Source organism: Panulirus ornatus, chromosome 32 (assembly GCF_036320965.1).
Source record: "Panulirus ornatus isolate Po-2019 chromosome 32, ASM3632096v1, whole genome shotgun sequence".
Lineage (NCBI taxonomy): Eukaryota > Metazoa > Arthropoda > Malacostraca > Decapoda > Palinuridae > Panulirus > Panulirus ornatus.
This window is the reverse complement of record NC_092255.1, coordinates 17250736-17271649: the sequence shown is the minus strand read 5'-3', so window position 1 is coordinate 17271649 and position 20914 is coordinate 17250736. Positions and strand designations below refer to the sequence as shown.

The 20914-nt window shown below is 39.7% G+C and overlaps 1 protein-coding gene across 4 annotated transcripts in view; it reads right to left on the bottom strand.

Annotated features, from left to right (window-relative positions):
• Positions 1-20914, bottom strand: part of Girdin (protein girdin) — a 571686-nt gene that overhangs the window by 13125 nt on the left and 537647 nt on the right. For 3 of the 4 annotated variants that reach the window (XM_071681027.1, XM_071681029.1, XM_071681030.1), the window contains 6 exons: positions 17550-17695; positions 17298-17390; positions 12545-12571; positions 10663-10735; positions 8799-9058; positions 212-419 (listed from right to left, as the gene is read on the bottom strand). In XM_071681027.1, the coding sequence (XP_071537128.1) occupies positions 212-419; positions 8799-9058; positions 10663-10735; positions 12545-12571; positions 17298-17390; positions 17550-17695 (807 nt within the window). The remainder of the gene's footprint in view (positions 1-211; positions 420-8798; positions 9059-10662; positions 10736-12544; positions 12572-17297; positions 17391-17549; positions 17696-20914) is intronic. The other variant, XM_071681028.1, reaches the window with a different exon arrangement.

Genomic DNA, 20914 nt, shown 5'->3' with positions numbered 1-20914 from the left:
GCTGTTAGCATAATGGAGAGAATTACGGTTCAATAAATCAACTAAAACTACCAAAAGACATATTCTCCTCATTACTTCATACTAAAGACCTAGTGTGTAATGGTGGATGAATGTGTATATCAATAATTTCTATTAAAAAATCAGTTAGGTATGGCACGGTAGAGCACTACCTCAAGAAGATTTTCTACATTGGACTTCAAACCGATCCTACCTGATTATCAAGCAGAGGATCAGGGCCGACATCTCTCGTTGGTATGGAATCTGAATCTTCAGTGAGGTATACAGGTCGTCGAGAACCAGCACGACTAAGCTCAGCAGTTCCACTACCAGCTGTTACAGTGGAAAGAGAATCCTCCTGGTGGCTGTCACTAGCATCACCCGACCGTACACTTCCTACATCCTCTGATGATACAGACCCTCTGTGGATTCCAATTTAACAATCTTGGATAACCAATGGAAAATTCTTTTGATTTATAAGTGATTTTAGAAAAAATACCCACAATCCACATGTGAACAATATCTTAAAAGTCAATAGAAAACTGTTACCTGATTTTGGAATGTTTAAATCTTTACACGTTTTGAACAGGGAATTGTAAACTGTACAATTTTACCATCTGTACAATACAGGGAGGCAATTCTACTGTCTCTACCACCACAGTTTACTCTAATCATTCACCACTCTGATAATGTGACTGGAATTATCTATTTGCATTGTATGGGAAAGGAGTTTAACACTTGTGGGGCTCCATTTCTTCAAAATTTTCTGTTTCCGTACATCCTTTCAAACTTCAGTATGCTGTCTACATATACCACATCCTCATTCACTTCATTCCATTTGCCCAACAGTTATCTATGGTAAAACTACTTCTTTGAGCCTTTTTTAACAAGTTTCTTGCTAATATCATGCCATGCCCTTTGAATGCTTTATCCTTACACTTTCTGGAGAACTGTTAATGATCTCCATCATCAATCTGCATATGTGTGTGTGTGTGTGTGTGTGTGTAATTATCTGTTTGTACTGTATGGGGAGAGTATTTCATATGTGTAGGGCCCTATCACTTGAACAAGCTTTACCATCAAATAACCTTTTAAATTTCTGTACACTCTCTGCATTTACCATGTCTTCATTCATTTTACTCCTATCATCCATCATTCATACTACGAAAGTACTTTTTCATATATTTTTCAAACAAGTTTTTGGTTAATTTCATGTTGTCTTATGGATGTACTACCCCTAAATCTCTTGAAAAAACTGTTGACAGTCTATTTCATTAATCTATTTTAAAAATAAAAGCTGTGATCAGGTTACCCCTCACTTATCTCCCTTTCAAGGAGATAAGCCTTTCCCTTTAAAAGCCAATCTTAATTCTGGTGCCATCTCTGTTGTTCTCCTCTGGACCTTTCATCTAAACTGTGTACGTTTCTTTTGGTGCAGGGACCGAACCTGCAAGGCACTTCTCGTTTTAGCCTTATGTAGACCAAACCTGAGAAGCACTTTTTCATCTTAGCCTAATGTAGAATATGTGAACAGCTTGCTGAGTATTTCCACATCATGAAATTAAATGCAACTGCAAGCAAACAAATGGTTCCTTACCTATATTCCTAGGGTGGTACTCATGCTAGAAGTTAGGGATAATAGTGACTTCAGAAAAACTCTCACATTCATAATCCTGCACCTTACTTCCTTCAAAATGATAATCACATCGGGGCCTTCTTTTGCTCTGACCTGTCCTCATTACACTTACACAGGTTGATTTTCTTCAACCCTGTATCATAGTTAATTTCAGAGTCTGTCAAGGTCCCTTTGAAAGATGATGCAATCCTTCATGCTTTTCATTTCCCTCATGACCTCTGTATCATTTGCAAATGTATTCAGGTATCACTGTATGCTTGTTCCAGTCAGTCAAAATTCTTTGGATGATTATAATTATCTACATTGTTACTCATTTCTTTCCTACAGTTATATTCACCATTATATACTGTATGAACAGGCCAACTCACAAAATCTATCTATATCTCTGATGCCTGTTCCCAACTGGAACTCCCTCAAGGTGGTGGCCACAGCAATAGAGTCTCTATAGCCAGTGAACTCCAGTGCTGCTGAAATATAAGGTTATGTCTTGCCAAGAGGGCCAATCTTCCTCCTCATCTGTCTATTTTTCCCTCTTCGCTAATATGTATCCCTCTGGACAGAACAGATCTTACCTCTTATGAGGTCTGTCTCTGCACCTCCAACAATATTACGTGCATTTTCCCCCATACAATCCTTCAATTCCAAACTTTTATCACTTAATTCTAGTCTATAGTCCAAATGCGTATGTATACATATTAAGTCTGACATTTCTATCACTTAACATTTTTTACCTCCCTGCAGTACTAGCAGGGCTGTTCCTCTCTCTTCCCTTATTTGATGTCTCACATTTTTTGCTTTCTGTTTGTATTCTCTCTTTCCCCCTCTGAAGCTACTACTGATTTTCCCCATGTCTCTAAGTTTCTTAGCCTAAGTACTTCCTGGCAATATGACTCCAAATCAAAGTGTGATATCTGGATATTTGTTCAACTGAACATGGGTGAAAAGAGTGGTGAAAGTGAGCTTGGGGAGGAGACTTGTGTGAGGAAGTACCAGGAGAAACTGAATACAGAATGAAAAAAGGTGAGAACAAAGGAGGTAAGGGGAGTGGGGGAGGAATGGGATGTATTTAGGGAAGCAGTGATGGCTTGCGCACAAGAGCATGGGAGGTGAGCAGATTAGAAAGGGTAGTGAGTGGTGGGATGAAGAATTAAGATTATTAGTGAAAGAGAAGAGAGAAGCATTTGGACGATTTTTGCAGGGAAATAATGCAAATGAGTGGGAGATGTATAAAAGAAAGAGGCAGGAGGTCAAGAGAATGGTGCAAAGGGGTGAAAAAGAGGGCAAATGAGAGTTGGGGTGAGAGAGTATCATTAAATTTTAGGGAGAATAAAAAGATGTTCTGGAAGGAGGTAAATAAAGTGCGTAAGACAAGGGAACAAATGGGAACTTCAGTGAAGGGGGCTAATGGGGAGGTGATAACAAGTAGTGGTGATGTGAGAAGAAGATGAAGAGAGTATTTTGAAGGTTTGGTGAAGGTGTTTGATGATAGAGTGGCAAATATAGGGTGTTTTGGCCGAGGTGGTGTGCAAAGTGAGAGGGTTAGGGAAAATGATTTGGTAAACAGAGAAGAGGTAGTAAATGCTTTGCAGAAGATGAAAGCTGGCAAGGCAGCAGGTTTGGATGGTATTGCAGTGGAATTTATTAAGGAAGGGGGTGACTGTATTGTTGACTGGTTGGTAAGGTTATTCAATGTATGTATGATTCATGGTGAGGTGCCTGAGGATTGGCGGAATGCTTGCATAGTGCCATTGTACAAAGGCAAAGGGGATAAGAGTGAGTGCTCAAACTACAGAGGTATAAGTTTGTTGAGTATTCCTGGTATTTTTATATGGGAGGGTATTGATTGAGAGGGTGAAGGCATGTACAGCGCATCAGATTGGGGAAGAGCAATGTGGTTTCAGAAGTGGTAGAGGATGTGTGGATCAGGTGTTTGCTTTGAAGAATGTATGTGAGAAATACTTAGAAAAGCAAATGGATTTGTATGTAGCATTTATGGATCTGGAGAAGGCATATGATAAGAGTTGATAGAGATGCTCTGTGGGAGGTATTAAGAATATATGGTGTGGGAGGCAAGATGTTAGAAACAGTGAAAAGTTTTTATCGAGGATGTAAGGCATGTGTACGTGTGGGAAGAGAGGAAAGTGATTGGTTCTCAGTGAATGTAGGTTTGCGGCATGGGTGTGTGATGTCTCCATGGTTGTTTAATTTGTTTATGGATGGGGTTGTTAGGGAGGTGAATGCACAAGTTTTGGAAAGAGGGGCAAGTATGCAGTCTGTTGTGGATGAGAGAGCTTGGGAAGTGAGTCAGTTGTTGTTCGCTGATGATACAACACTGGTGGCTGATTCATGTGAGAAACTGCAGAAGCTGGTGACTGAGTTTGGTAAAATGTGTGAAAGGAGAAAGTTGAGAGTAAATGTGAATAAGAGTAAGGCTATTAGGTACAGTAGGGTTGAGGGTCAAGTCAATTGGGAGGTAAGTTTGAATGGAGAAAAACTGGAGGAAGTGAAGTGTTTCAGATATCTGGGAGTGGATTTGGCAGCAGATGGAACCATGGAAGCGGAAGTGAATCATAGGGTGGTGGACGGGGCGAAAATTCTGGGAGCCTTGAATTATGTGTGGAAGTCGAGAACATTATCTCGGAAAGCAAAAAAATGGGTATGTTTGAAGGAGTAGTGGTGCCAACAATGTTGTATGGTTGCAAGGCGTGGGCTATGGATAGAGTTGTGTGCAGGAGGGCGGATATGCTGGAAATGAGATGTTTAAGGACAATATGTGCTGTGAGGTGGTTTGATCAAGTAAGTAATAATAGGGTAAGAGAGATGTGTGGTAATAAAAAGAGTGTGGTTGAGAGAACAGAAGAGGGTGTTTTGAAATGGTTTGGTCACATGGAGAGAATGAGTGAGGAAAGATTGACCAAGAGGATATATGTGTCAGAGGTGGAGGGAACGAGGAGAAGTGGGAGACCAAATTGGAGGTGGAAAGATGAAGTGAAAAAGATTTTGAGTGATCGGGGCCTTAACATGCAGGAGGGTGAAAAGGCGTGCAAGGAACAGAGTGAATTGGAACGATGTGGTATACCCGGGTCGATGTGCTGTCAATGGATTGAACCAGGGCATGTGAAGCGTCTGGGGTAAACCATGGAAAGTTCTATGGAGCCTGGATGTGGAAAGGGAGCTGTGGTTTCAGTGCATTATTACATGACAGCTAGAGACTGAGTGTGAAAGAATGGGGCCTTTGTTGTCCTTTCCTAGCGCTACCTCGCACACATGAGGGGGTAGGGCGTTGTTATTCCATGTGTGGCGAGGTGGCGATGGGAATGAATAAAGACAGGACTGTATGAATTATGTACATGTGTATATATGTATATGTCTGTGTGTGTATATGTATACAGTGAGATGTATAGATATGTATATTTGTGTGTGTGGATGTGTATGTATATACATGTGTATGTGGGTGGGTTGGGCCATTCTTTCATCTGTTTCCTTGCGCTACCTCGCTAATGCGGGAGACAGAGACAAAGTAAAATAAAAAAAAAAATATCAGTGAAAGAGAAGAGAGAGGCATTAAGACGATTTTTGCAGGGAAATAATGCACATGAGTGGGAGATGTATAAAAGAAAGAGGCAGGAGGTCAAGAGAAAGGTGCAAGAGGTGAAAAAGAGGGCAAATGAGAGTTGTGGTGAGAGAGTATCATTAAATTTTAGGGAGAATAAAAAGATGTTTTGGAAGGAGGTAAATAAAATGCGTAAGACAAGGGATCAAATGGGAACTTCAGTGAAGGGGGCTAATGGGGAGGTGATAACAAGTAGTGGTGATGTGAGAAGATGGATTGAGTATTTTGAAGGTTTGTTGAATGTGTTTGATGATAGAGTGGCAGATATAGGGTGTTTTGGTCGAGGTGGTGTGCAAAGTGAGAGGGTTAGGGAAAATGATTTGGTAAACAGAGAAGAGGTAGTAAAAGCTTTGCGGAAGATGAAAGCCGGCAAGGCAGCAGGTTTGGATGGTATTGCAGTGGAATTTATTAAAAAGGGGGTGACTGTATTGTTGACTGGTTGGTAAGGTTATGCTTGCATAGTGCCATTGTACAAAGGCAAAGGGGATAAGAGTGAGTGCTCAAACTACAGAGGTATAAGTTTGTTGAGTATTCCTGGTAAATTATATGGGAGGGTATTGATTGAGAGGGTGAAGGCATGTACAGAGCATCAGATTGGGGAAGAGCAGTGTGGTTTCAGAAGTGGTAGAGGATGTTTGTATCAGGTGTTTGCTTTGAAGAATGTATGTGAGAAATACTTAGAAAAGCAAATGGATTTGTATGTAGCATTTATGGATCTGGAGAAGGCATATGATAGAGTTGATAGATGCTCTGTGGAAGGTACTAAGAATATATGGTGTGGGAGGCAAGTTGTTAGAAGCAGTGAAATGTTTTTATTGAGGATGTAAGGCATGTGTATGTGTAGGAAGAGAGGAAAGTGACTGGTTCTCAGTGAATGTAGGTTTGCGGCAGGGGTGTGTGATGTCTCCATGGTTGTTTAATTTGTTTATGGATGGGGTTGTTAGGGAGGTGAATGCACAAGTTTTGGAAAGTGGGGCAAGTATGCAGTCTGTTGGGGATGAGAGAGCTTGGGAAGTGAGTCAGTTGTTGTTCGCTGATGATACAGCGCTGGTGGCTGATTCATGTGAGAAACTGCAGAAGCTGGTGACTGAGTTTGGTAAAGTGTGTGAAAGAAGAAAGTTAAGAGTAAATGTGAATAAGAGCAAGGTTATTAGGTACAGTAGGGTTGAGGGTCAAGTCAATTGGGAGGTAAGTTTGAATGGAGAAAAACTGGAGGAAGTAAAGTGTTTTAGATATCTGGGAGTGGATCTGGCAGTGGATGGAACCATGGAAGCGGAAGTAAATCATAGGGTGGGGGAGGGGGCGAAAATCCTGGGAGCCTTGAAGAATGTGTGGAAGTCGAGAACATTATCTCCGAAAGCAAAAATGGCTATGTTTGAAGCAGAATAGTGGTTCCAACAATGTTGTATGGTTGTGAGGCTTGGGCTATGGATAGAGTTGTGCGCAGGAGGATGGATGTGCTGGAAATGAGATGTTTGAGGACAATATGTGGTGTGAGGTGGTTTGATCAAGTAAGTAATGTAAGGGTAAGAGAGATGTGTGGAAATAAAAAGAGCATGGTTGAGAGAGCAGAAGAGGGTGTTTTGAAATGGTTTGGGCACATGGAGAGAATGAGTGAGGAAAGATTGACCAAGAGGATATATGTGTCGGAGGTGGAGGGAACAAGGAGAAGTGGGAGACCAAATTGGAGGGGGAAAGATGGAGTGAAAAAGATTTTGAGTGATTGGGGCCTGAACATGCAGGAGAGTGAAAGGCGGGCAAGGAATAGAGTGAATTGGATCGATGTGGTATACCGGGGTCGACGTGCTGTCAATGGATGGAATCAGGGCATGTGAGGCGTCTGGGGTAAACCATGGAAAGTTCTGTGGGGCCTGGATGTGGAAAGGGAGCTGTGGTTTTGGGCATTATTGCATGACAGCTGGAGACTGAGTGTGAGCGAATGGGGCCTTTGTTGTCTTTTCCTGGCGCTGCCTCGCGCACATGAGGGGGGAGGGGGATGTTATTCCGTGTGTGGCGGGGTGGCAATGGGGGTGAGTAGGGGCAGACAGTGTGAACTGTGTGCATGTGTGTATATGTGTGTGTCTGTGTGTGTATATGTGTGTGTACGTTGGGATGTGTGGGTGTGTATGTTTGCGTGTGTGGACGTGTGTGTGTGTGCATGTGTGTAGGGGTGGGTTGGGCCATTTCTTTTGTCTGTTTCCTTGCGCTACCTCGCAGGCACGGGAGACAGCAACAAAGCAAATAAAAAATAAAAAAAAATAAATATATTTTTCATACTATTCACCATTTCCCACATTAGCAAGGTAGCGTTAAGAACAGAGGACTGAGCCTTTGAGGGAATATCCTCTCTTGGTCCTCTTCACTGTTTCTTCTTTGGGAAAATTTGAAAACAAGAGGGGAGAATTTCCAGCCCCCACTCCCTCCCTTTTTACTCGCCTTCTATGACACGCAAGGAATACGTATGAAGTATTCTTTCTCCCCTATCCCTAGGGATAGGGAATGGGGAAATGCTATTTCATGTGTGGCAGGGTGGCGACGGGAATGGATGAAGGCAGCAAGTATGGATATGTACATGTATATATGTATATGTCTGTGTATGTATATGTATGTATTGGTTAAAATGTATATGTATGTATATGTGCGTGTGTGGGCGTTTATGAATATACATGTGTATGTGGGTGGGTTGGGCCATTCCTCGTCTGTTTCCATGCGCTACCTCGCTAGCGCGGGAGACAGCGGTTAAGTATAATATATAAAAATATAAATAATATAAATACATATTATCCCTGGGGATGGGGGAGAAAGAATATATTCCTCATATTCCCTGCGTGTCGTAGAAGGCAAAGAGAAGGGAGGCCAAGTGAGTATTTTTTCCTCTAAGGCCCAGCCATCTGTTCTTGATGCTACCTTGCTTAATGTGGGAAATGGTGAACATGTATGAAAAAAATATATCAATATAAAGCCATGGTGACATCACACAGTCCTGCCTCACATCCACATGTATACCAAAACTCTAGCTCAAATCTCCATCCAACCTTACACAAGCATTTGCTCCTCTTTAGAAGACTTTCACATCATCCAATAAGTATCCCCCTAACCCATATAACCTTAACACATCCCATAAAGCATTCTACTTTGTCACATGCTTTCTCCAGATCCATAAAAGCTGCAGACAGCTTCTTACCTTTCACTAGATACTTTTTCAGTCATTCTCACCACACAAATCTGATTCAAACATTTCCTACCTCTCTTAAAATCCCCTTGCTCTCACTTATTCTTGAATTCAGTTACTTCCATCACTCAACTAATCAAAACATTCTTGCAGACACTTTTCCTAGATACTTTACAGACTTATTCCCCTATAACTGCAACATACTTGAGACAAAGAATTATCACGAATCTAGAACAGTCATGTAGCACTGAAAATGCATGACAGGGTAAGTGAGACTACACTTTACAAATGCCTCCTTTGGCCAACCCTTCATGGATTACAAGAGTAAGGTGCTCTATTACCTACAAAACATAATACAAAAATGTTAAGATAGACTATACCTGAGAATCTGAGAGGTACAGGTATCACTAAAAGCTGGTGGTAGACTTTTTCTATAGTGATTAGGTGTCTGTCCATTCCTTGCTATTGTTAGTTCCCCACCCTCACCATCGTGTGGTGGGGAAGGAGGGAGATTGGGTGATGACCGGCGAGTTTCCGAACCAGAATCCATAGAATCATTAGCATGTGAGGATGATCCAAGTGATGATGAGTCTGGACTCTCTCCACCCTCTTCACGGCCACGTGACCTTGAACGACCACTCTGAATTCCAAAGTATTAAATTAATTTTCCATTCCTGATATTCTGATTATCAACATTACTGACTTCATACATTGTATACTACAGGACGAAGAATCCAACATCTAAACAAGTTCATATGTATTCATTAATATATATTTTCTTTATTTCATTTTGTATCTCACACTTTACTAAAATCATAAGTGGGCTCATTTCTTTTCATACGAAGACTGCAGTTAAACATCTATTTCATACATAGTATCAGACTGAAAATACAATACCACAGCAAATGCAGGGCTACACTGGTCATATTTTCATCTCCTAAGCCTGTCCTCAGTAATGAGATGATATCTATACAGAACTAAGCTTTCAGCACTTTTCATGTCTCACCTATCTATTTCACTTTATCATACAAAATTGTATAAGCATATACAGACATGCCACCTATATCTAAAGCCATGTATACCTCTAACCCATCAACAGATGCAAGTGGAGACAACTGGGGTGCATGTTAGTTAATACGAACATTTTTCTGGCAATTGTTTGAACTGCCAACCTGCCAGTGTCAAGTGATACTCTTGGCCACTGCTAGACAAATATCACACATCTCAGTCAGCCTGAGATCCTCATCGTGTACATACAGTAAATGTCATCTCAGTGTGATGCCAGATCTACATGCCCTTTATTGCAGTCATTCTTCCGATGATAAACACATTTTCTATAGTACCTGTGTACCATTTTTGATGAAAATAAGACTGCTTGTTCATTTATTAAAGTAAATAAAGTTCTGCCTGTGTAAATGATTTGCAAATACTTAAATGATACATGAAGAAACTTGAATGGTATGTATGCACAGTGATGTAATTCCTGGCAAAAACTGTAAAGTGTGAAATGAGTATGCAAATATAGAATGATATCACAAATGGGGGAAAAAATCACATACATACACAGACAAGAAGCAGCCATTCCACCAACCAAGGCCCTCCCTAACCCCTCAGCACCCACTCATACCACCACAGAAAAAAGTACACTAATTTTGGAGGGTATTTTCAAAAATGCACAAGAAACATTTTATGAGTTTTTCCCCCTACAATGGGTGAGGGTAATTTCTGAGGAAGTTTACTTTAGGAGCTAACAACAGAATAGCCTTAGATCTGTAGACAATAAACCTGTCAAACCAAGCAGTGTATACACAGGTTTCTGCAAGATTTTCCCCTCACTCATACCTATACATCATAAACTTCTTCAAATGACCCAAGTTTCCATAATACTGTATACCTCTAGTACACCTGAGCCCTATCACTTTGCCAAAGTGACACTGCCAGGGGTATCTTTATATGTCACAAGAATCTTTCAGATACCTGCATTAGAAACTACCAAATGCTCATCACAAAAACAGCAAACATAATACGAAAATTTTCAAACAAAAATCATGGAGCTTCCTATAGTGCTCCCCTCATACAACTTAACATAAGCATCTGCAACCAGTGTAACAACAAACAACCAACATAAAACTAAGAAGTCTAAAACTGTATATGTAAACCAGAAAACTTTGAAAATCAAAACTAAAAGCAAAGACCAGTGTAACCCTGCTTTATTTCCATTCTTGTTATAATAACTATCTTTACCCTGGGCACTTTACTGATGAGTTCTGTCCCCGCTCTCCTCACTCGCCGGACTAGGTTGGATCCAAAACCTTTCCTGAAAAGGAAGAACAAATCATAACATTATCTTTGGTAAAAAATGATAATCATTCTATTTTTGTCTCTTCAAAAACATTATTCATTAACGTTACTTATTTTCCAAGAAGCATTATATGCAATTAAAAGAAAACAATTATTAAGATACACTTTTCTTAGCTTTAAATCAATTAACTATCATACAAAATAAGGCAATCACCATTTTGCTTATCAATATAAACTTGGGCAAATCCATTTTTTATTCTTTAAGAATACTGAATGTCATAAATCTCACATTCAACAGCCTCTTTTGCAGTATAATATCCATGATAGGTATTACTTTAACACCAAAGAAGTGTACACACAACATGCAACAATGTCAAAATGCAATTAACTCAATTACTGAGCTACCCTTTACAGTTCATACAGAAAATGGGGTGCATTGTAAGTACAGTACTACAAAAATAAAGATGTATGCAATACTGAAAGCACCTTGGACTAAACCCATTAAAAGTACTGAACTTTACATAACCACACAAAAAAAAATTACAAATGAAACTTGGTCATGAAAAAAAGTCACAATTTGATGCATAACTAAACTACCTGTAACCCATAAAGTTCTGAGCAGGAGAAGAGTGGCTGTGATATCCCAAGATGTAATTTCTTTGAACTTTGAATAGTGCTCTCTTAACACAAAGTGAACTTATAACTGTCTTTGAAGCAACTCCTTACTCAAGTCAACTGCTGATACACACAAACCTTGAAATTAATATTCTATTCAAATATTCCTTATCTTATAAAAACTCTGTAAGTGACCCTGTAATTAATAAAAAAAACATTTCTTACTGTATATATCTTAGGCTAAAACTATTTGACTAAATCAACCCTACAACTGACATAATCCTTTAAATATCTCCTTTTCCCCATTTCATATTTTCCAGCATTTTCACGAACTGCTTATTTCACCCTTTTATAGTCTGTGACCTCAAGCAGCAATGACACTAGGCAAAATTTCAAAAACTATATCATATTTACTTAAAATCTCACTTCATCACCATGAAAGATACTACATCATACAACAATCTATCTTGCAAGAATAAACAATTCCTAGATTTAATACCTATATATAAATATCAAAATACTGAGGAACTTTTTTAATGTCATAATCTCCAGTCATGGGAAAAAGTCTAAGCTCATTGTTTAAGCATCAGGTGTGAAACAAGATGCATTTAATACTGGAAACTTCATTTAATTATACCCCAAATCAGTCCACAATCACAATACTCACATCACACAATATTGGCATATCTTTCTCAAAATGAAGAGCACTATACCAAAGGGGACATCAGTAATACAGATGCTTCAAAGCAGATTTAATTACACTACACACTAGGTTACAACATTAAGGAGTAAAACAGTAAATAAAGATTTCTGAAAAAGTTACAGGAGAATCACACAACAGTACAGTTAGAGTTCTCAAAATGTTATAGAAAAATCTTAAAGAGTAAGTTACCAGTTTGCACATCACCCTTGGTTCTAATTGTGTTTTGAAAAAAATCACATACAATTTATCAAATCATTTTTAATCAGGCTCAAAGGTATAATTCTTCTACTGCATCATTTAATCTTGCTGTTTACTATAATCTAAATTTCTTATTTTGTAAAGAGATATATTTATCCAAAGTCAGCAATTTGGAAACTTGATAGTTGATATGTGCATCTTAAAGCTATTCAGACTATTTTCAGCAACAGACATTTCATAACGCAAAAGAAACAATGGTGACATGGCTACAACAATATGAACCTACTAAACATCTCCCACACTACTTACGAATACGGCACACAGCCCGGTGATAACCTAGCAAGGGGGAATATCATTTCTTAGATCCACAGCTGCTTAATCTTAATTCCTCAGACTTACTTCATATTAAGGCACAAGTATGTCTATGACAGTTGAAGAGATAAACAACATAGAAAAGAAAATTAAGAACTTCATATCAATAAAAAATATTTCAATAAATCTCTGATGGCAAGATCCCCTTGGAAACTCCCCTTTAGAAGAGAAAAGTGAACAAAGAAAAGCCTCCAATGCACTATCAAAACACACCTCAAAAACAAGCTCCATTCCTCTTACAACTTCAAGGTCCTAAAACACACCTATCTTACTGTACTCCCTCATATTTCCTTCTGGAATGTTGGTTGCCTTCTGCTCTCTACATTCTGAATTCACTCTAATTTCTTAATTAACCTATCATCAAGCATCCTCTACAAATAACCAAACTGCCTATCAATATTTCTCTTTACCAACTGCAACATCATATCCCATACATATGTCTCCATCCTCCCATAATGTGAACAATCAATCACTCCCACTTATCATATATGACATACAGATGACATTCTCATTCCCAACACCACCAACTTTAACACATAGACCATAAACAAAATAAAAGCCCTCAGAACACTTACTAGCACCAGCCTTGGACAAGGTAAAGAATCTTATAGTATCCTCTAAACATAAACATCTGCTCCACCTTGTACAACACCTTGCCCACCTGGTCATCAACCCTTTCCAATGCAAACATAATAAAACCACAAACCATATAGATGCTTAGCGACCACACACCTATACAAAGAAACAAACATACTTCTAATACAACCTCATGTCAAGATGCTAGATATATAATTCTTTGCAACAGTACAGGACTCCTCCAACTCAACCTACATTCAAACTAATCACCAATTCCAGGCAGATACAAAAGCATCATCCGTACCTCACACTTTAAGAAACTATACTTGCAGATGCCCCTTCCCACCCAACAAACACAATAGGAACAAAATAAATTCATATCAAAATAATTTGACAAGCACTAAACAACCAACCCTATCTTAAACTCCACCCCGACATTCATCCATCTGAAACTACACTCTCCAGACATGTGCAAGTTACACTTATATGTCTGTATTCTGAACACAACCCATTTCTCCAACATTACAAATGTCATTTCAACAAGACCCCTCATGTCCAATATGTATCTTCCACACTGAAGACATGAAGCACTCCTTAATCATCATACCCAACAAACACACAACCATCACACTTCTTGACCTGTTTTCCTATCCAGTGGATATACCCAGCTTCCTGAATGCTACTGGAACCCCACAGAAAGGCAACCTTGAGTAGGAAGGTAAGGTAAGCTACGGTATACTTTTTACACATTTGCTTGTCTTTCCTTAGTGAAGTAGCATCATGAACAGACGAACAATGACCTCATCTGTACACATCCACTCCCTACTTATCATGTACAATATACCATAACCAAAGCCTATCATCCACAGCCAAGTCCTGCAGGCTATTCCATGGTTTACCTTGACCAAATGTTACCCAAAAATAGCATGTAACCCCCTGTATACTCTGTCAGTCCAATTCATCCTATCCTATCCACAGCCCTTACCACACTCAGGCCCCAACACATCCACAGCCTCTTTTCCTCTTTACCTCAATCTCCTTGGTCTCCCCCTTCCTCTCTCTACTACTGATATATCAAGTCTCTTTCCTCTTTACCTCCATCTCCTTGGTCTCCCCCTTCCTCTCTCTACTACTAATATATTGAGTCTCTATCAGTCTTTCTTTGATTATCTTCTTCAAGTGTATGAACCATTTTAGCATACCCTGGTCACTTCTCTCAATCATAATATGCTTATTGTATGGATGTGAGACATGGGCCCTACATGAAAAAGTGCAGATGAAGGTGGACATGTTGGAAATCAAATGTTTAAGGAAAATATTTGTTGTGAGAAGGGTTGACCAAATTAGAAATGATAGGGTAACAGAGAGGTGTGGAAGTAGGAAAAGTGTGTATGAGATAGCAGAAAAGGGTGTGCTGAAATGGATTCAACATATGAAAAGAAAGTGTGAGGAGTGGATAACAGAGGGTATTCAAGTCAGAAGTGGAAGATACAAGGAGAAAGGGGAATCTACAAAGAAAGGAATGCTTAAAGTGAAAGATGCTTCGATATGTGGGGGCCTGATCATGCAGGAGGGTAAGAGGTGTGAGTGGGACAGAGTGAATTTGAGTGATGTGGTATACAGAGGATGATGTCCTATCAGTGAGCTGATCCAGGGCATCTGAAGCTGTTAGAGGGCACCATGGAAAGAGCTATAGGGCTTGGCTGTGGATAGGGGGCTATGGTTTCCATAAAATACTTGATAGCTAGAAAGTGGATATGAGCCAATGAGGCCACTGTTTGTCTGTTCCTAGCACTACCTTGCAATGTGTAAAAATGGCAAGTATGAAAAAATCTATTCCTATACCAGTATACATAAACAAATACCTTTATCTTCCTTCTCCAGGTTTATTTTTATTATTATTATACTTTGTCGCTGTCTCCCGCGTTTGCGAGGTAGCGCAAGGAAACAGACGAAAGAAATGGCCCAACCCCCACCAATACACATGTATATACATACGTCCACACACGCAAATATACATACCTACACAGCTTTCCATGGTTTACCCCAGACGCTTCACATGCCTTGATTCAATCCACTGACAGCACGTCAACCCCGGTATACCACATCGCTCCAATTCACTCTATTCCTTGCCCTCCTTTCACCCTCCTGCATGTTCAGGCCCCGATCACACAAAATCTTTTTCACTCCATCTTTCCACCTCCAATTTGGTCTCCCTCTTCTCCTCGTTCCCTCCACCTCCGACACATATATCCTCTTGGTCAATCTTTCCTCACTCATTCTCTCCATGTGCCCAAACCACTTCAAAACACCCTCTTCTGCTCTCTCAACCACGCTCTTTTTATTTCCACACATCTCTCTTACCCTTACGTTACTCACTCGATCAAACCACCTCACACCACACATTGTCCTCAAACATCTCATTTCCAGCACATCCATCCTCTTGCGCACAACTCTATCCATAGCCCACGCCTCGCAACCATACAACATTGTTGGAACCACTATTCCTTCAAACATACCCATTTTTGCTTTCCGAGATAATGTTCTCGACTTCCACACATTCTTCAAGGCCCCCAGAATTTTCGCCCCCTCCCCCACCCTATGATCCACTTCCGCTTCCATGGTTCCATCCGCTGCCAGATCCACTCCCAGATATCTAAAACACTTCACTTCCTCCAGTTTTTCTCCATTCAAACTCACCTCCCAATTGACTTGACCCTCAACCCTACTGTACCTAATAACCTTGCTCTTATTCACATTTACTCTTAACTTTCTTCTTTCACACACTTTACCAAACTCAGTCACCAGCTTCTGCAGTTTCTCACATGAATCAGCCACCAGCGCTGTATCATCAGCGAACAACAACTGACTCACTTCCCAAGCTCTCTCATCCCCAACAGACTTCATACTTGCCCCTCTTTCCAAAACTCTTGCATTTACCTCCCTAACAACCCCATCCATAAACAAATTAAACAACCATGGAGACATCACACACCCCTGCCGCAAACCTACATTCACTGTATTTCTTCCACAGTGCTCACAAAAGCAGCTATGTTTACTGAGTGGGACCATAAGTCAAAGCATGTGGTCGTGATGAGTTTGTGTCTCTGTGAGGTGCATGTGCAAGATAACTGAAGAGCATGTGTTCAACATCCTCAGTATGCGAATTTCATTCTCCAATTTAGAGGTCCTGTGATATGAAGAGTTTGCTTTTTGCAATGGAAACATGAAAACTGTCCAGAAAACTGACCAGACAGCTTAACCCGTATATGTCTCGGTAGAGTAGTTTCAGGTATGTTAATGTCTAGTGGAGTACAAGACTGTGTTGGGAGAATGTTTTCTTACTGCTTGTCACATCATTATGGTATGAACATATTTTTGTCAAAGTCATATTTGTTAAGGGATGAGAGATCTGTAAGCTTACGTCACTGAAGTGAAAAGCATGAGTAGGTTTATTATTGTGGGCTGGTTTAGGAGGAAGGTGTCCAGCATTGTTGCATACTGAAGCTAGTTTGTATTGGGAGTATAATCTTTACACTGTGAAGGCCCCAAGTGCTTACAGTTGCTAGGCTGCCAGTGATTTTCCTGAGTGCTATGTTTTCTGTGATTTGTAGTTTTGTTATGTTTGCACATGAGAGGGGTGGATGACCAGGCAGGTTGGATGCAGTTTAGGGTGAAAAAGAAGAGCTCTTTGTAGATACTGATGCATTCTTTTTCTTATCCGAAGTTGGCTTTCTGTTGATGTTTGCAGTGTGGAGGATTAAATGTTATATGTGTCATTTGTAATACCTCTTTGCTGCAAGGTAATATCAAATGATTTGATGACAAGAATCCAATACCAAACTTCTAGCAAAGAGACTCATTTCATTAAAGAAAAAAATATTTGATGTAACACCTGTGACTTGCTAAATTCAACCATCTCCAAAATATCTTAATCAAAAATCAGTCTCAGAAAACTATAGATAGCTCTTTCCACAATACCGCAGCAGGATATACCGTAAGTTTACTTCAGCCCCAATGCAAAGCTTCAGTTCTAATCCTACAATCTGATAAGATGAAAAAGAAAAGATCCATGAAAGCTACAAGATATCTCTGTTGCAAAAGAGTGGCTTACTTCTTAGAGGGAGAATTCTCCATGCGACGGTACTGTTCCATAATTTTCTCTTCCAGTTTCTCCTTTCCACGACGCAAATTATTCAACTTATCACTGTAAAGACATCAAATATTCAAAATCACATAATTCTTTACAGTCTACATGTGATTCACTGTATGAGTAATTTCATCTTGTCAATGAAAGAATCCAATGATTCTTCTCTGTAACCAGTCTTGAATAATAATCGTAGATTGCCATAATGGGCAAACTTACGTGAAATTTTTCTCCTCCTGGTAGAAGTGCTGCTTGTCTTCCAGTGTCTGAGTGAGGAGGTCATGATACTGGGTTAATAATAGTGACACCTGGGACATTAGCGACCTCCTGTCTTCCTCAAGTGTCATGTTCAGTGTCTGAAGCACCTAAACAAGAAAAGAAAAGATTACAGGAACCACGAATGTTCAGGAAGATATCTCATACACCCTAATGGATTAAACAGGAAAAGCATTATCATAAGCTTTATTCTAAAACTTCATGTTCATGCAATTAAATAGAATGTACACAGTATTAAGTATTACTTTACAAAGTCAAATACAAGCTTTTCATGGTTATATATGAAAGTGTGAATAATTACATTATGAGAAGGGAGTTTTATACTTGTATGACCCCTATCTCTTGAGCATTCTATACCATCACATAAAGTCTTAAATTCATGTATGCTGTCTGCATCAGCCATGCCCTCAGTCATTCTATTCCATTCATCCACCACTCTTATACTATAAAAGAATCTCTTTAAAGATTTTTGTTATCTATCTATTATTTATTTTGCTTTGTCGCTGTCTCCCGCGTTAGCGAGGTAGCGCAAGGAAACAGACGAAAGAATGGCCCAACCCACCCACATACACATGTATATATATATATACACGTCCACACACGCAAATATACATACCTATACATCCCAACGTATACATATATATATACACACACAGACATATACATATATACACATGTACATAATTCATACTGTCTGCCTTTATTCATTCCCATCGCCACCCCACCACATATGAAATAACAACCCCCTCCCCCCTCATGTGTGCGAGGTAGCGTTAGGAAAAGACAACAAAGGCCCCATTTGTTCACACTCAGTCTCTAGCTGTCATGTAATAATGCACCAAAACCACAGCTCCCTTTCCACATCCAGGCCCCACTGAACTTTCCATGGTTTACCCCAGACGCTTCACATGCCCTGGTTCAATCCATTGACAGCACGTCGACCCCGGTATACCACATCGTCCCAAATGATTTTTGTAATTACTTAATTTCATGTTACACTGTTCATTATCAATCTGCTTTACAATCTTTTAAAGCTGAAATCAGGTCACCCCTCATTCTTTTTTCTTCAAAAGTGGGCAAATTTAAAGCCTCTGGCCTTTCCCTGTAACTCAGTTTTCTTAATTCTATCATAATCTTTGTTATCCTCCTCTGGATCTTCACTATTACCTCTTTGTGCTTCTTTAGGTGTGGTGACCAAACTTGAGAAGCACATCAAGTTTCAGCCATCTTGTATTTATATAGCTTGCTAGATATTTCCTGATCCACATACTTGAAAGCTATTGTAACATTTGTCAGGAGACAGATAGCTCCATAACTATTCTCCTAATGTGGTTCTCTGGTATCAACTTAGGGACATTGTTAACTCCAAAGTCCTTTTCACATACAGAATCCCGTAGCTTATTTCCTGTTAGATAATACTCCCATTGAGGCCTTCCTTTACTTTGTCCTATCCTGGGTATTTCACATTTGCACAAGGTGCAATCCTCCTCTCTTCACTTTCTCTATGACCTTTGCATCATCTGCAAACATACTCAGGTAGGGGACCATACCATCAGGTAAGTTATTTACAAAGATCAAAAAAAGTACCGGTTCCAGAACAGAAACCAGTAGCACTCCACCAGCCAACTCAACACATTAAGAGAAGGCTCTCCTGACATCCATTCTTCGTTCCCTTTCACTGACATAATCTTCCAATCATTGAAGAAATTTCCCCCTTATTCCTGCCTGATGATCCAGCTTCTTAATCAGCCTCCCATGAAATACTGGGTCACATGCTTTATGGCATACTAAATACACACAATCCACCCAGCCTTCCCATTTGTCCAAGACAAAACTCACTCTCTCTCTCTCTCTTAGAAATCTAAGAGGTTTGTTGCACATTACCTCCTTCCCCTAAACAATGCCATTTCACTTGGATAGTTTCTCCTCTGTTTAAAGTCATTTACCGGCTTTCTAGTTATTTTTCTAGAACCTTCCAGATCACAAACGTCAGTGAAAATGGACTATAGTTCAGTGCCTATCCCCAATCTCTTTTCTTGTTGGAAGGTATGATATTCACCACTTTCCATTCCCTTGAAACTCTGCCTCTCTCTCGTGACATCCCGAACAGTATTTCACATCATATCTGCACACATTTTCAGCATATATGGTGACATTTCATCAGGACCATGAGCCTCGTATGGGTCAAGATCTTCTAATGTTCTGTTAATGTCTTTCCAAATGTCTCAATATTTTCTAAAACCTCCTCCTCATTCTATCTGACTGGTGTTGGGGCTATAGTGATTTCCACCGTGAGAGCACTTTTGATCTTGTTATTCTATTTCTCATATATTTTTACTTCATCCTCAATAATTCTTCCCTCTGAACCCCTCACCTTGATAAATGACTCCTAATGAATTCATGGAAAAGTTTTGAAGTTTCTCCTCCCTTGTTCATATTATTCTTCTCAAAGTTTCAATGTTATTTCTTTCATATCCTGGTGTACTCATTCCTTGTTCTTTTATACTTTGCAATTACAGGCTGGTTGGTTTGGCACATCTCAAAGCTCCTTTGCTTTTTGACATCTTTTATGAATCCATTCTTTCCTCTTTCTTACCATTTTCTTTGTATTTCAAGAAAGGGGAACCCATGTTCCTACCGCATTGCAAATTTTACAGAACCTCTCTACAAAGATTTAGTTCATGGCTACTGAGCTACATTTCCCAATCCAAGTAACCATAGAAACTGTTGAGGTTAGAGTAATTTCCACGATTATATTTCCCATTTATCATCTCTGGGATAGGGGAGAAAGAATACTGCCCATGTAATTGCCTGCTTGTCGTAGAAGGCAACTAAGAGAGGCAGCAGCAGATGGCTGGAAATCCTCCCTTCCAGTATTACTTTCCAAAAGAAGGAACAGCACAAGGAGCCAAGTGGGGAATTTTCCTTCTGTTCTTGACACTATCTCGCTCATGTAGTAAATGGCAAGTATGAAACAAATACTCACCTTTATGTCTTGTCCCACCTCTGTTCTTTTACTCTCCTGACTAACCATATAGTCAAACTGAGAATTACATGATCACTTTTTCCAATTGGCATATCATATATATTCTTGATATCCATGCAAGTATGTTTGAAGATAAGATCTAGTAATGATGGTGTGTCAATCTCTCTCATCCTAGTGTGATCACTGACATGTTGGTATACGAAATTTTCCAGTGTACACTCTAAAAATTTGTTCATGACTTCTCATCACCATAAGAATCCACAATTTCGGTTACTATGTGTCAAAATGGTATAGTAGTTACGACTTATCAGTCCCTCTGGCT